Source organism: Microtus ochrogaster, chromosome 8, assembly GCF_000317375.1.
Source record: "Microtus ochrogaster isolate Prairie Vole_2 chromosome 8, MicOch1.0, whole genome shotgun sequence".
Classification (NCBI taxonomy): Eukaryota; Metazoa; Chordata; class Mammalia; order Rodentia; family Cricetidae; genus Microtus; species Microtus ochrogaster.
The window spans coordinates 60,143,613-60,161,248 of NC_022015.1; the positions used below are offsets into that span (position 1 = coordinate 60,143,613).

At 40.9% G+C, this 17,636-nt stretch overlaps 2 protein-coding genes across 3 annotated transcripts in view; one reads left to right on the forward strand and one right to left on the reverse strand.

Annotated features, from left to right (window-relative positions):
- Positions 1-17,636, reverse strand: part of Prkg1 (protein kinase cGMP-dependent 1) — a 1,110,226-nt gene that overhangs the window by 463,588 nt on the left and 629,002 nt on the right. The gene's annotated exons all lie outside the window — the stretch shown is intronic.
- Cstf2t (cleavage stimulation factor subunit 2 tau variant) lies at positions 6,638-10,301 on the forward strand. Its single transcript, XM_005352135.3, has one exon. The coding sequence runs from the start codon at positions 6,772-6,774 to the stop codon at positions 8,692-8,694; it is 1,923 nt and encodes a 640-aa protein (XP_005352192.1). The 5' UTR covers positions 6,638-6,771; the 3' UTR covers positions 8,695-10,301.

Genomic DNA, 17,636 nt, shown 5'->3' on the forward strand with positions numbered 1-17,636 from the left:
GATGTAAGGACCTATAAGGCAGAGTCTCTAGAGCTCTGTCTACCCAGAAGAAAGGTCAGGTGAGGACACAGTCTGAGGGCAGCCTCAGGAGAAAGCAAGGCTGCTGGCATTTGGATATTATGTAAGAAAATACATTTCTGTTCTTTAAGCAACCCAGTTTGTGGTCTTTTGTCACAACATCTCTACCAGACTGATATGTTGTCTCTGCATTATGACAGGTCATTAGATAGAATTAGTATTGCTCCTTCGTGTCACTGCAGGGGAGTACTAGCTGTGACATTCCCATAAACACGACATTTTACATTTTAACATAATTTCTAACACTCGGGAGTTTAGTGTAATTTGACAAATTTAAACTGGCACTCCTCAAGTCTTGTTTTTTTGGGGAGCATTCAACTGTGATAAGGAGTCCAAAATACATTCTGCTCCACTCCTGTTTTGTTGGTGATGTTTTTAATTCTGAACCCCAACCAAGTGGTTCAGAAAGCCCACTTTCCTATAGATTAGGGGTCAAGATAATTCCTTCTTAGGCTCACATTGCCTCAGAAGAGAACTGTAGTTCAGACATTTCTTGAAGTTGGGTATTTGACTATTCTGATCACAGAAAATAATAAAATTTAAAAAGATCCATGAATAATTCCTCTTAAATAAGTTATCTTTATTCAACTCCCAATGTGGAACTTGAACTTTTGATTCATTTTTATGAGCCGACTTGCTTTCTCTGTATTCTCTCAGGGGACAGCTCGGAGCGATAATAGGAAGTGCTGCTGCTTGTCCAGTTAGTTCTGCCTTCCAGTGATTGAACACCTGGGCTTGCCTGGCAGCATCTACTCAAAAAGTGCCCTCTTAATGACAGTTTGAACATGGCCCTGCACTTCAAATAGGTTCTAGAGCAAGGCAAAGTTGCAGGAGTCTGTGCACTTCATCCATTGGCAAAGTACACACCAGTCCATTTAATAAAAATGACTAAGTGGAATTTCAGCTAACTAAATATTTGAAGAGAACAGACCACACTCATAAAAGAACCTCATAAACACCAATATGATTAGTAAAACTCATTTAAGTGTCCTATAATCTATGCTCAGAAACAAATGAGCATGTTAGAACAGCAAATGGCAGTTATGCACCATAAAGTTGTCTGTACAGATGTTTAAAATAATACAATCTGCCGGGCCGTGGTGACATATGCCTTTAATCCCAGCACTTGGGAGGCAGAGGTCAGCCTGGTCTGCAGGGCTAGTTCCAGAACAGCTAGGGATGTTACACAGAGAAACCCTATGTTGAAAAACCAAAAATAAAATAAAATAATCTAACCACAGACCATTAGCTCATCAAATCCAGTCCTTTCAGTGATAAAAATAATGTACATCTCAAAACAGCATTAGAAAAGGTAAGGCTTATACCTCTTGCCACTTAAAATTCTTCTTTGTATACTACCGTTCCATTAAACTGCAGATTAACACAATATGAGAAATGATAAACGTTATGTATTCTACACAACATTCCAACACAGGTAATAGTATTCTATTTTGAAAGATGCCAACGTGGAAGTAACGAAGAGAGATCTTTTACAAGATTACACAATTTCCTGTCAACCCAAGACTAAGATTACAGTCTGAAGTCAAATCCCCTTCATGCTACCTGTGAACACTGTTGCATGGCACAGACTTTAGATCTAGACCCAGTATAAATGATGCCAGTAAGTTTGCAGTTGATTCTGGTCCAGGCCCCTGCTTTCCTTACGCCTCATTTCCTGAACCTATCAAGAGAATGGTGCTGGACTATATACACATTTGACTCCATTTAACTTGTAGCTGTGCTCAGAGCCCTACATTTATATAATATTTTTCTTGCCTACAAAAATTAACCATAAGTGAATGGAATTTATTATTTACTTTCCTCTATGGTCTTTTCATATTAAATGTATTGCGAAGGGGGGGGGGAGATATCTCTCAGGGCAGTTTAATTTGGGGCCTGAGAAATCCAGGCTCTATTACAGAAATGAATTCATTAGCTATGTGTCTCCATACTTCTAAAAAACTCTGTGTGAGGTTTTGTGTTGGCCCTATCAATTGAAAAAAAGGAAACGATTTCCCCACCTGATTCAGTCTTTATACTTAGAGTCCATCTGTTGCCATAGCACTGACTGTCATGTCAAAACTACAATTAGAAACACTCAGAGGTAATCAGGAAAAAGGCCAATGGAGGCTGTGCCCAGGCCTCAGTAACCCATGACTACTAGACTAATTGAGCAATAGGAAGCTTAATTACAAGAGACCTTGTCTCAGGCTATAGCCTTGCCTCTTACTGTGTGTGCGTGAACCATTTGTTGAGAATGATCATTTCCAAACTTGATTTTTTTTTAATTTAAGTGGCATGTGTAAATCTGTTGCCTGTGATAGACACACTCATTAATGTCTCTGTGCCTAATTCTAATTATCTATCAATCAAGACTCTGTGACACCTCTGATACATGGCCACTAATACGGCTGCTTTTAGTAGGAAAGACATTGAAGTGAGCGTTGGAGAACAAGAACTTAAAATGTGGTGGACTGGGAAGTGGAAAAAGATGTATTATGAATAAAGGGGCAGTATGTGAAGAAACCAGAGGGTAGATACATACAGACTGCCGGTGATGATGGCGCATGCCTTTAATCTCAGCACTGGGGATCAGAGGCAGGCAGATCTCTGTGAGTTCGAGGCCAGCCTGGTCTACAAGAGCTAGTTCTAGGACAGGCTCCAAAGCTACAGAGAAATCCTGTCTCAAAAAACCAAAAAAGAAAGCTGGGCGATGGTGGCGCACGCCTTTAATCCCAGCACTCGGGAGGCAGAGGCAGGCGGATCTCTGTGAGTTCGAGGCCAGCCTGGTCTACAAGAGCTAGTGCCAGGACAGGCTCTAAAGCTACAGAGAAACCCTGTCTCGAAAAACAAAAACAAAAACAAAAACAAAAAAAAAAGGAAACCTTTTTTAGGAATTTAGATTGTTCTAGATTGCTGTATTTCATTTCTAGATACTTCATCCTATATCCAGTTCTTAAAAATAGTATCCTGGAAGAATTATCATTGACCTAGGAATAAAATAAAGACCCTTTACAACTTGAACTGTGTTATTAGTTTGTCTGTCTGTTTGTTTGTTTATTTATTTTTGGGTTTTTGAGATAGGGTTTCTCTGTATCTTTTGGAGCCTGTCCTGGAACTAGCTCTTGTAGAGGTCAGGCTGGCCTTGAACTCACAGAGATCTGCCTGCCTCTGCCTCCTGAGTGCTGGGATTAAAGGTGTGTGCCCCCACCGTCCAGCAACTGTTATTTAATGTCTCTTGTTTCTTTCCAACTTAAATGGTTTGTTAACTCTCAAAGTCTAAAGACACTTTGAATCATCCATTCAACAAATGAAATGATGGGAACTCCATGGGTTAGTTTCACCCTAAGGGTTGAGGCTACACTGGTGGAAACAAAAGCAAACACCTTGTCTATCTATACATGTCAACCATCGTCTAGTTCTGTATGGGATAATTGTCTCCTTGGAGTGGAGTAGCACTCCGACTCCGGCCAGCATTAAAATTACCCTTAGGCATCAGAAAAGAATGTATTTTTATATTTCTGATATGAGAGAGAGATGGAAAACTTCCGTTTTTGAGGTGGTTATTTACTGCTGGTTCTGATGCAACAGTACACAAAACTCAGACAGAGAAATTGTCCTAACATGTTGGTTTTCACACTGCTGTGCTGGCAGTCCTGGTAAGGCATTTATGGAATGAGATATATGAGTCAGATGGCCAATCAATAAAAGACCTAATCATTTCCTTGAGTTATTTTGTAGATGCAAATCACAATTCTACTAAAAGGCAAAAAAAAAATTACTATCAGTAAAAAGGTCAAGATAAGGAATTGCTTGCATACAAGGATAAAGGAATTATTTTTAACCCACAGGAAGCGGGAGGGACTAGGAAAGTTTTTCTAGAGTGCTTTGGTTATTCTTTGAGAGACCAAGACAAATAATAATAATAATAATAGTCCCTGGGGCTAGAAGTGAGATTATAATTTAATGGTAGGGCTTGAGGTACTCACGTCTAGTCTCAAGATGAAGGGTAAAAGTGCCTGGAACTATTCAAAATATCTTAAAAATCTGTCTAGAATTTATCTACTTGATCTATAATGAATCCTTTTTTAAAATTTTGCTTATTTATTTACTTATTTATGGGTCTCACTGTGTAGTCATGACTATTCTGGAACCAGATATTTAGAGCAGGCTGTCCTGGAAGTGTCTCAAGTGCTGGGATTAAAGGTGTGAGCCAGTATGCCTTGTTTATGGTGAGTCTTTCATTTAATATTTTAATACCATTTATAAAGACCATGGTTTTTACAATTTTGTGTAGCACGTAATTTCTGAAAATAACTAAAAACCATCTGGGGAGAGAGGTCTTTCATGTATCCCAGGTAGGCCTGTCACTCAGTAGATAGCCTGTGCTATCCTGGAACCCACAGTGAGGTTCAGCCTGTCTTTGGCCCCCAAGTACTGGTAATTCCAGACTGCTGTAAATATCACATTTTCCAAATCTGTCAGGGACTTGGGTGATTTTTGTTGGTCAATCCTGTTTATTGAAAATGCCTATGTTTTAGTGAAGGTGTCTATTTTTTAGTATGACTGATAGATGGATGTCCAGAGCAATTTCAGAGTAGAAGTTAAAACCCATTTTTGTTTTGTTTTTCAAAATAGGATTTCTCTGTAGCCCATCTGAAATTCACTCTGTAGACTAGGCTGACCTTGAACTCACAGAGAGCCAGTCTCTGCCCCCAGAGTGCTGGAATTAAAGGTGTGTGCCACTAAAACCTGGCTATAAACTGATAGTCTTTAACCGTGAAAATGTGAAGGACAATCCCATAGGCCTCAGATGTTTTGTTTGATTGATGTGTTTTTCTTTTTAAAATCTGGCAGGTAAAAACAAGGCTTGAGGGGCTTGCTGTAAATCCCAGCATACAGGGGCATACAGGAGGACCGCAAATTTGAGAACAGTTTGAAATACATACACAGTGAATTCCAGGCCAACCTGGGCTGAAAAAGAGTTCTGTGTCAAGACAAAACAAAAAGACAAACCAAAAAAAACCCAAACAAACACACACACACACACACACACAAAACAACAAAAAAACAAACAAACAAAACCCTAGTTTTTTGTTTGTTTGGTTGGTTGATTTTTTGTTTTTGTTTTTGTGTTTTGTTTTTTTCCAAGACACGGTTTCTCTGTAGCTTTGGAGCCTGTCCTGGAACTAGCTCTTGTAGACAAGGCCTGCCTCTGCCTCCCTAGTGCTGGGATTAAAGGTGTGCGCCACCACTGCCCGGCAATAACTTGATTTATTGAATAAACTGATGACCGAAAATAACAAAGTAGGCTGGCAGGCAGGTGCACGAGGCAGGCAGGGATCTCTGTGAGCTCAAGGTCAGCCTGGTCCACAGAGCGAGCTCCTGGACGTACAGGACGGTTTGGTTACACAGAGAAACCCAGTCTCGAAAACCAAAAAGACAAAAACCCCCCAAAATCCACCACCACCACCACCAAAACCAAACCGCTCAGGCTGACTAGCAGTGGAGCATGCTTTAATTCCAGCACTCTTCAAGAGGTAGAGGAAGGTGGCAAGCGGATCTGTGTGGGTCTGGGGCCAGCCTGATCCTCATAATAAACTCCACGACAGCCAGGACTACACGGACCTGTATATCAAAGAGAGACTATGATTCAAAATTAAAGAAAAAAATTTTAAAAAGGCCACAACTACCTAAATGTGTAAAATAAAAGTTAAATAAATCCGATTAACACATAATCTGCAGCCATACTTTTAAGTTGATTCAAATTTAGCATTAAATTTGATTAATATTAGTAAGAATTGAGAAGAATGACCACCTCCCTGTGCGGTAAGAAAAACTTAAAAGGATTAACAGTTTCAGTAAGTCATAACGTGGGGGAGGGGCGGCAGTTATCAGCGCTTTAGTTTGTCTTTCCGGGCATTAATTTTTTTTTTTTTTAAATGTTTCTTCTTTCTTAGGGGCTGGAGAGATGGCTCAGCAGTTAAGAGCACTGGTTGTTCTTCCAGAGGACCGGGGTTCAATTCCCAGCACCCACATGACAGCTAACAACTGTCTGTAACTCCAGTTTTTGGGGACCTGATTCCTTCACACCAATCCACATAAAATAAAACTAACTAATTTAAAAAAAAAAATGTTTCTTAAGGTGTTTTAATTTTAAGGGACAAATATTAATACTTTTTAATCTCATGATCCGGAATATAATTTTAAATATTTCAAATATTCTATACCAAACATGCATCAGAAACTGAAACAGCTTTCGTTTGGCGGTTTCCCGCTCGTGGAACGCAAAGAAAACCGCCCCTGTGGACCGGAAAGGCCAAAGCTGACGCTACCTGTTACCACAGTGAAGTTCGGTCGGCCATTTTTAATGTGGTCAGTTCTAATGCATCTGGTGACGGCAGGAAGAGGGAGGCGGGACGCTGGAGAAATTCGACCAATAGAATCACGGAAAGGAAACACGCTGCCTGTAACCAGGCACGAACAGAAGAGCGCGCGACCGGAGGCGGAAGGCGTTAGGCAAACTAGCCCGGTCTCAGGAAGCAGTTTCGGCGGCTAGCGGAACTATGGACTTATAGCGGAAAGGTTTCTGCTCGGAGTTTGACAACTGCTTCCGTTACACAGCGGAAGTGTGGTTCGCCGAAGGACGACTCTTGGACGAATTTGGCCTCCGCTGCATGCTCGGCCGAAATCATGTCGAGTTTGGCGGTGAGAGACCCAGCCATGGATCGCTCACTGCGTTCGGTGTTCGTGGGGAATATTCCGTACGAGGCGACGGAGGAGCAGCTGAAGGACATTTTCTCGGAGGTTGGTTCAGTTGTCAGTTTCCGTCTCGTGTACGATAGAGAGACAGGAAAGCCCAAGGGGTATGGCTTCTGCGAGTACCAAGACCAGGAGACTGCGCTTAGTGCCATGCGGAACCTCAACGGGCGAGAATTTAGTGGGCGGGCGCTTCGGGTGGACAATGCTGCCAGCGAAAAGAACAAGGAGGAGTTAAAGAGCCTGGGCCCGGCAGCGCCCATCATTGACTCTCCCTACGGGGACCCTATTGATCCAGAAGACGCCCCAGAATCGATTACTAGAGCAGTCGCCAGCCTGCCCCCCGAGCAGATGTTCGAGCTGATGAAGCAGATGAAGCTGTGCGTCCAGAACAGTCACCAGGAAGCTCGAAACATGCTGCTTCAGAACCCACAGCTGGCGTACGCCCTACTGCAGGCCCAGGTGGTGATGCGAATCATGGATCCAGAGATCGCACTGAAAATCTTGCATCGTAAGATACACGTCACCCCACTGATCCCAGGCAAATCTCAGCCTGGTCCTGGGCCTGTTCCTGGTGGTCCAGGCCCTGGCGGTCCAGGCCCTGGCCCCGGCCCTGCCACTGCCCCTGGACTCTGCCCGGGACCTAATGTGATGCTGAACCAACAGAATCCTCCGGCCCCTCAGCCTCAGCATTTGCCAAGAAGACCTGTGAAGGACATTCCTCCTCTGATGCAGACTTCTATACAGGGAGGAATACCAGCTCCGGGACCAATACCAGCCGCAGTTTCTGGACCTGGACCTGGGTCCTTAACTCCAGGAGGAGCAATGCAACCACAAGTGGGCATGCCAGTGGTTGGTCCCGTGCCCTTAGAGCGAGGACAGATGCAGATGTCAGATCCGAGACCTCCAATACCTCGTGGACCCATGCCTTCTGCTGGCATACCTCCCCGAGGACTGCTGGGAGATGCTCCAAATGACCCACGCGGGGGGACTTTGCTGTCAGTTACTGGAGAAGTAGTAGAACCCAGAGGTTATATGGGTCCACCCCACCAGGGGCCCCCCATGCATCATGGCCATGACAACCGAGGCCCTTCCTCGCATGATATGAGAGGAGGACCATTAGCAGCCGATCCTAGAATGCTCATCGGAGAGCCCAGAGGTCCCATGATAGATCAAAGAGGTCTACCTATGGATGGAAGAGGGGCCAGAGAGGCTCGAGGGATGGAGACTCGGCCCATGGAAACTGAGGTCCTGGAACCACGAGGAATGGAGAGAAGAATGGAGACCTGCGCGATGGAAACCAGAGGGATGGAAGCAAGAGGACTAGAGATGAGGGGCCCTGGCCCTAGTTCCAGAGGCCCGATGACTGGTGGAATCCAGGGGCCTGGCCCTATTAGTATGGGGGCAGGTGGCCCTCAGGGACCTAGACAGGTTCCAAACATTGCAGGAGTGGGAAATCCTGGAGGTGGGATGCAGGGAGCGGGTATACAAGGAGCAGGGATGCAGGGAGCGGGCATGCAAGGAGGAGGAATGCAGGCAGCAGGCATGCAAGGAGGGATGCAGGGAGCTGGCATGCAAGGAGGAGGGATGCAGGGAGCTGGCATGCAAGGAGGAGGGATGCAGGGAGCTGGCATGCAAGGAGGAGGGATGCAGGGAGCGAGTAAGCAAGGTGGAGGCCAGCCTAGCAGTTTTAGCCCTGGGCAGAGCCAGGTAACTCCGCAAGATCAGGAAAAAGCAGCTTTGATCATGCAGGTTCTTCAGCTGACTGCAGACCAGATTGCCATGCTGCCTCCTGAGCAAAGGCAGAGTATCTTGATCTTAAAGGAACAAATCCAGAAGTCCACTGGTGCTTCTTGAAAGGTTTCTGATTAGGAAGTACTTAGTTACTCCTTCAGTGTTTTCAGTATTGTGTGGCCTGAAAGGGTTACAGGATGCTATCTTCTGTGTTGCCATACTGTAATGATAGGAGGTTTCCCTCTCCCTGATTAGTCATATTTCTAGTCTTTGCACTTCCTGTTTTCCTTTTGATTGAGGGTGGGGGTGGAGGGAGTGGGCCTGTTCACTTTGTCACTGTTACTCCACTAGGAACCTGGAAAGGAAATCACACCAGATAAGGGGGTGCAGTAATAATAACGTGTCTGCACTCTGGGCTACATTTTATAAATACTGAATAAGCTGAGAACTACATAAACACTGAAAGTGGCCTGTTACAGTATTGATGCACTAAGACGTTTAAAGACGTTTGGTTGTATATTGAACTGAATGTCGAAATGTGAAGATACACTTTGATAAACCAAAATACTAATTCTGTTTTGAAGGCAGTAGAGTACAGTGTTAAGGTCAATGTTTTAGTTATTTTGAATTATTTTGAAATGTTAGAGGTAACAGTCTACGGTAAAATTTGTGTCAGAGGAACTGTTTTTTAAAAGCTCTGTTACCAGAAAACTCAAGATGCTTCATTTTTCTGGCTCTTCCGATACTTTTAATATACTTGCCTGGTCCCAGTTGTACTGATTTTGCAGGATAGTTGTAGTGTCAGCTGAGTTTAACCTCCTGATGAGACTCAAGTAATTGCTTAATGCATATCTCAAAATAATTCTTAAGCCCCAAGTCTAATTGAATAATTCTCTGACATTATCTAAAAGAATCAGTCAGATATGGAGTTGAACTTTCTTGAGTAGTGGTTTTATTTGGTAAACCTCCCAAGTTCTCAATAAGCCACTTTCCATACATAGATGCAATCCATTTGTTTGGCAGGAAGTTAGAAATCTTAGGCTTGACATTTTGACTTGTCTTATAGTCTGATGACTTCCGTAAACTACGTTCCTGTCATCATCTTACTAGAACTGAGGCCCAAGTACATGGCAACTCTGCTCAGTTAACTTACTATTTTAATTCTTACATAAAGGCCATTTGGTCATATACATTCCTACAAGATACATTTTAAAATAAGAAATGTGGAGTTTATATTTCCTTTAGAGCTACAATCTTAGCTTTTGCTTTGAGCGTGTGGCACCTAGACGTTGTGTCATAGTTGATGAAAGCACAAACTCCCGCATGACCAAGTGACCTTCCTCTGTAGGTTAATAAACACCATCCTCAGAGGAACAGTAGCCTTAGGGAGAGAGCTGACACAAGGGGTTTTCTCCTTGCAAAGGTTCTTGCATTTTAAGTGTACAAAGTTTTCATCCCTAGGCTGTGTTCTTACAGTTTAGTTGTTTTGTGCTAGTGTTAAGCTTCCTGTGTTTCCTCTGTCTGCCCTGTGCTGGAGTGGATTAGTGTTTGTATCTTTGTGCTAGTTCTGGCTGATTGCAATTGCTTGTTTCTTTTGAAATTATAGTTCCTGCCAAGAAAAAAAAAATTATAGTTCCTAGCTCCAAACTTCTCACTGACTAGTCTTTGTTATAAGAAAATCTGTGCACTGTTTAATGAAGCATAAATAAAAAGGTTGTATAATTAAGGTATTTTGTATGTTTAATTTCTTTTAATACATTGGGAAGTACCTCCTTTAAGGGATATATACATATAATGAAAAAAGCAAAATAAGGAAATTGGTGGAAATCTTTTAATTATCCCTTTAATTGTATATGTGATTCAACAGCTGGAATACTGGGACGACTCTGCCACTCTTGTGATCAGCAGCGGCATCCAGGTGATCCTGCCCACGGTAGATATAATTGGTGTCTCTCTTTGAATACTGTGTTCCATGAACACCTTTCAAGTTTCTTAAGCAGCGACAGCATTTGTTTTTCTGTAAAGTACCATGGTCACTCTATCCACAGCCCCCAACTTGTATTACTAATAATAGACAGCAAATAGGGGACATGAGAAGTGACTTGTTCTTGTATGTGCTATACTTAACATGAAAAGATGGGTAAAACATTCAGTTTTAGTGGAAAAAAAATCTTTTCATTAAGAACAAGTTTATCCCCAAGGGACTGAGACTGATCTCAAAACAAATGAACTATAACACTATTTGCATTAAGATACAAATTAGAAGAACGTGCCTGTAATCTCCAAAGAGAGGTGGAGGCAGGAGAATAAGGAGTTTGCGGCCATCTTGGGCCACTTTCATTTCTTTAGGGTTTCTCATTCTCAGGTAGTACATGCTTTATCTGAAGATTGAATTTCACTAGTACCTTCCCAACAGCCTTTCCTTCCCCATTACTGATGACTGATAAGCAAATGGATTTTCCAGGGTTCTAATTTTGGTTATAAGGTATACACTGATGTGGATCTGGCTAAGGTAGGCAATTCTAAGTGAAATTGTATAGATGGCTGGAATTTTGGTGGGAAAGCTTTCCTTTTGTTTTTTGTTTTGTTTTTTTTTCTGGTTTTTCCAAGATAAGGTTTCTCTGTAGCTTTGGTGCCTGTCCTGGAACTAGGCTGGCCTCGAACTCACAGAGATCTGCCTGCCTCTGCCTCCCGAGTGCTGGGATTAAAGGTGTGTACCACCACCATCTTGCTGGAAAAGCATTTTTTAAAATGTGTATTAGCTTGCAAAGCCTGCTTTTCCATACTATGTCGGGACACTGAGAAATCCTGCAGAACCTCATCTCCTAGGTGTGTCGGGTCTTGGACAATTACAGGCAGACACATCCTGAGCCTTCTCACTAAGATGTCTGCTTGGATTTCTCCGGTTGAAGTATGTTTCTCATGGGGTATTTTCAAGAATACAACCAAGGAGATTTATATTGAGGAAATTATTCATATTTTATTAATATAAATTAATATTAGTAAAGCTATGTGTCAATAATAAGTTCTATTTATGTACATAGTATTAATGTATACATATGCTTATATATTTATATAATATATAATTATATAAGTATTTACAATTATATGATGTATAATATATATATGCTTATATAGTTTAGATATAATAATAAGACCTTTTAATGGTTTTATGTGTGTTTATGTATTTCAAACAAAAGTTTTTCTTGTTTGAAATTCTTTTTGAGACAAGGTCATACTATCAAAAAGTAAAAGAAACACACCAGGTATTTACTAAATACTATGATGAGAGTACTCAGCTACCAGATACATAGGAAAATACTACTTTAGAACTGACCTGATTTAAGGGAAATACACTAAATCTTTGACTAAATGATTCATGAAAAAATATTCTGCAGTAATTCTGCAAAAATGTATGAACCATTTTTCACCCACCTCATCTTAACTGCCAACCGCCTGCAGTTAAGATGCAGCGACTTGTGCTGATTTTCAGAATCCACTTACATGTTTCTTGTGGACTTTAATGAAAAGGTTCCAAATTAATCATCCTCAGAAAAAAATTAATTTGCAGTAACTCAGTTTTCAATTTCCTTTGTCTTAAGCATTAGCTGTAATAGCATCTGAAATGTGTGTCAATTTAAAAAATAGCACAGTTGAGTTAATGTAATGGGACTTTATTGGCTTTGCATAAAGCATTAACATTCATAAAAAATACTGGATATCCTAAGAATCACACTTCCTCACGCGTTGGATCACTATAGTAGCATACAGCATGACCAAACATACTGGCAGAATGAAACATAATAAATTGCCTATTAGAATTTACTCTTTCCTTTGAGGCTACTCCTAAAATGACTTCATCTTTATGTAGTGGTGAGGGAAAGTTGTCTGCCTCATCCCATCAGCAACAGAGGAAATACGCTGCTGGAGCTTCTAGGATTGTCACTGTTGACTGCCAACATGTTGTCTTTAATACCTTCAGGCAAGAACTATTGACTTGGTGGCCGGCCAGCCAAGGGATTCTGCCTGCACGCAGGTTTTGTTTGACTAGCTCAGCTTTTTCAAAACTTATTTTTAATGTCTATGTTTCTCCAGTTCTGCCACAGACTCCACCTCTTCTTTGATTTGTGCAGTTAGAAGACTACCAGTCAATCCCTATAATACTGTCAACTGAACTGTTCTGTGAAAACACATGGCTCTCCTGTCCATTGGTGTCATCAGTGTCTAATTTGACCGGGATGAAATAAGACAATATGTTTAGCAAGTGGTCTCTTCAGTGTACTCAATGTAAATAGCCAACCAAATAGCTCAGCTAGCCAAAACAGTGAAAGGCCACGAACTGTTAATATAGTTTTCTATGTTGGCCAAAGAGATTCCCACAATGCCTGGCCAATTGTACATATTGTTCTCATAAACTTTGCACATTTAGTAAATATTTACCCCAAATATCTACAACTTCTTTTAAAAAAAAATTGTTTATTTGTGTGTGTTTCCTACACTTCACTGAAGTCCTAACAAAATACATTTAAATGGTCTTTCCCCTTTTCCATTTCCTTGTTATTTTTATTTCCTGTCTTTGTTTGCTTTTTGTCACAATATATTTGTGTGTGTGTGTGTGTGTGTGTGTGTGTGTGTGTGTAAGTAAACATAGAAGTCACAGGACAACCTGTGGGAGTTGTTTCTCTTCTACCATGTGGAACCCAGAGATTGAATTTAGGCAGGTAGTCTTGGTGGCAAGTATCTTTGTCCAGCGAGCCACCTTGTTGCCCACCCTTCTTTCTGATTAGTCAAGGGTAGTTACCCTCTCTGAATACCACTTAAATATTTAATAGGATTGAGCTGTGTTCTTTTTCAGAGCATATTGATTTATGCACATGAAATTTGATGACTGCCATTAGTGAAGTACTAATTATTATTCTTGTGTTATAGTTATGGCAACCGTGTTTGGCCCCAAACTTCTATTCATTTTATTTATTACTATAATATACAGATGTGAAACCAGACTAGTGGTGCATGCTAATTTAATCCCAGCATTCAGGAGATTTAGGCAGGTGGATCTCTGGGTTCAAGGTTAGCCTGATCTACTGAGCAAATTCCAGGATATTCAGGGCTATCCAGAGAAACCTGTCTGGAGAAAAACGGTGTCTGTATGTGTATAATCATAAACAGATTTAGGTAAACATAACGGCCAACGTTTAGGTAAACAATGTGTATGTGAAGTATGTTGCAAAAATACATAACTATTTAAAACTGTTGAATGATTTGAAATTTTATGTGTGTGTATATCACATCAGTTGTGTTTTATTGTAAGTTAACACCCTGCTTGTGCTGCTATTTATTATATAATATTAATATGATATAGGTATATACCGCCATAAGTATAAAAGGTTATTTCTATGAAAACTATTGAATACATGAGAAAGATTTTATAAAATTATATTAAAATTAAATGCTAAATTCTGCAGGGGAAAGATAACTTTTTAAATATTTTAGCAGAGCATGATAGCACAGGCCTTTAATCCTAGCACTCACGAGGCAGTGGCAGGCAGATGGATCAGTGAACCAAGCCATCCTGGTCTACACAGTATGGCTCTGTCTCAAAACCAAAAATTGCTTTAAACATATTTGGCTAAGTATTCAAATCTTTTAATTCATTCATTCCTCACTTCAACTGAAAGGAACTTTGAAGGTTTGACAAATCGTGTCCTGTCAGTTTTCTCAGGAATTTTTCAGATAATGAAAGGGAAAACATCCTCAGGAAATCTTAGGCTTGGTGCTGCTAATCATCAGCCCTCCATCTCCACAGGGATCACTCTACAAAGACAGCAGCTTGTCACCTTCCTGGTCCTCCTCCCTCCGGTTCTCCCTGGGGTTAACCACTCAAGCAAACTGGATATATTTTAATCTCTCCCTAATTAAAGCGGTCCTTGAACCGGCAGTGTGGGTATCACCTGGGAGCCTGTTAGAAATGAAGACTCTTGTGTCGCACCCCAAACCTGCTGAGTCAGAATTTACATTTTAATAAAATCTCCAGGGACCATAGCCAAAAGTTTCCTGTCAAAAACTGCCTAAAACATAATTATAAAATAATAAAATTGAAAACAAAGTACTTTAAGGACTACTATTTTGAGGATGTTTTCATTTACCCAGTAACAAAGAAGACCAAAGCTAGCAACTCTCTGTACCCCTTTACTTACGTAGTAAAGCTGTATTCTGTACAAGAAGAAAAGTAACACAGAGTTAACAAGGGTGACGGCAATCTGATGTGGAAAACCCTTCTGGCACCTGACTCTGACCTACCATGGTCCAAGCTTCTGCAATCTTGTTTTGGATAAACCAGTAGAAATAACATCGGGGTTTTGTCTAGCTTGAGCTCGCGTGGCTTATTTATTTCTCCCCTCTATAGCTTCATCCACACACTAAAAGGCGGATTTTCTAAAGTATGTTTCCTTTGTCCAAGACAAACTTTAATAACCTTATAACAAAGCTTTGGGAAATGTTTGTCCTTATTATAATGTTGTTTATAGGGTGCATCTGTCTCGAATGCTGAGAGCAACGTGACAATGTTTCCCCTCCCTGCTTTCACAGTAGAATGACATATATGGTAAGTCTTTAGAATAAATAGAATACAACATTATGGTTCCATTCATCTTCATTTAGTGGTTTGTAGTTCGCACATAACTATGTTTCCAAATGGGACTTAAGGAAATAGTCCTATAAATTTACATGCATTGGAAAAAAGATTTTACAAAATATTTACAGTCTCAAGCGAAGACTTTGAAAGCAACATAAATCCTATCTTTATGCCGTTTTTATAAACTTGTAGCTCAGAGCTACAACAATCCTGAACTACATTAGAGCCCAGATATTATGTATTTAGTGGAATTTCAGCTTTATTTAGTATTTTTTAATGAAAATAACCTTTTTAAAAATAATTTATTTAACTTTATTTTATGTGCGTTGGTGTGAAAGTGTCAGATCACCTGGAACTGGAGTTACAGTCAGCTGTGAACTGCCATGTGGGTGCTGGGAATTGAACCCTGGTCTTCTGAAAGAGCAGCCAATGCTCTTAACCACTGAGCCATCTCTCTAGCTACTGAGCATAACCTTCTTTAACAACAACATTAATTTTTATGTCATTTTCACCTTCATAAGGAGACCTGTGTAAAAACTCTCACTGTTTGGGAAATACTCACTTTCAACAACTGTATTTACTCCATAAATTTTTACTTAGAAGACACATTTCCAGTTTTAAGTATGCCACTATATAATAAAATTAAATATAATAATATATTTCTGTGCTTCTGCTATGGCAGCACTAACTATCTGTAGTTATTGATAGCTTGTTCCTAGATAGCCCAACCTGTCTGAAATGAACAAATTACTTGCCCCACACAACCAGTATCTATCTTAGTACATAGTACAGACAAGGAAGACAGAAGTTACTTTCTGTCTAGAAATCATTTAGGTAGTGGTTAAAAAAAATTACAGATGGGGCTGTCTAGAGAGATGGCTCAGTGATTGAAGAACACATATTACTCTTGCAGAGACTCCAGTTCATAGCACTCACATCAGGTATCTTACAACTACCTGTAACTCCAGCTCTTTATGACCTGACACCCCCGTCTGGACTCTGAAGATGTCTGTATTCATGAGCACATACCTCCACACAGATACACATGTATACACGCAATAAAAGAAAATAAAGAGAAATCATGTTTAAAAGTCCTAGATTGGCCACCAAACTAAAAACAACTCCAGCACTAATTGCACTGCCAACAGTACTAACACTGGTGGCCAGTTCCTACTGTTAAGTTTAAATCCTGGTTAAGGGGAATCTGCCACTGCTGATGTAATATGTCAATCAAACTGAATGAATAAATCCAGGTTTATTTTGAGCATAGCATCCCTGGTAGGGCCCCAGGGGAAACTGAAGAGACCACAAGAGGAAACCACGAGGTGGGTTTTTTTTTTTTTTAATGCCCTCAGTGGGTAGAGCATTTGATGGCAGGCTTTCCCAGGGGTGGAGGCTTGTGGTGGAGCGCTCACAAGAACATTCCAGACTCTTTGGATATAAGGATGCCAGGGGTTGGGGTGAAGCCGGCATCCAAACACTTACTCAACATGTACTTGATAAATGACAAAGCACCTCATTTCCAAGAGATACTTAAATAATATGTAGCATACGGAGAGCAAAAAGTAAAGATACAATTAGCTCCTTTTATTCATTTTTTATCTAGCAGTTACCTGATGAGCACCACGTGATATCCCGAGTACTTAGAAAACATCAAATGGATCCCTCTCTAAACTGGCTCGAGACTCTACATTTACCCAATGATTGCTTTATCCCGTGTACTGTGAGCACACACATATACGACACGGAAGCAGGAAGAGAATATTTGTGGGGAGAAAGAAGAGCCGTAAGATTGGGAAACAGACATAGAAAGGTGGCGGGGTGGAGCTGTGAACTTGAGCAAAGCAGAATCCCATGACACACGATACTGTCATAATGTTTACAGGCAGCACACAAGAACTTAATTTAAAACCTATAATGTTTAAAAAGTCATGAAAAACCAAAACAAGTCTACTTGCAAATCAAACTCTCCGGTATAGAGATTATCGACTTGAAAATGCAGTAAAATGTTAGTGTTACAAGTTCAGAGGAGGGAGGGGGGGTGGTGGCACGCGTCTTTAATCCGAGCACTTGGGGAGGCAGAAGCAAGCGGATCTCTGTGAGTTCAAGGCCAGCCTGGTCTACAAGAGCTAGTTTCAGGATGGGCTCTAAAACTACAGTGAAACCCTGTCTCGAAAAACCAATAAAAGGAAAAAAGAAAACAAGTTCTGAGAAAAGTGAGGCAGGAAGAAGATCTTAATACCAACACTCTGTCTTCACCCTTGTGTCTCTAAGCAAGAACATACCTGGCTTATGTCATGTGCTTAATAAATACTTCTTATTATTTACAAATGTTTCATATAAATGAATGCATACCAAAAATAAGACAGAAGAGCTGGGTGGGGGTGGCGCACTCCTTTAATCCCAGCACTTGAAAGGCAGAGGCAGGTGG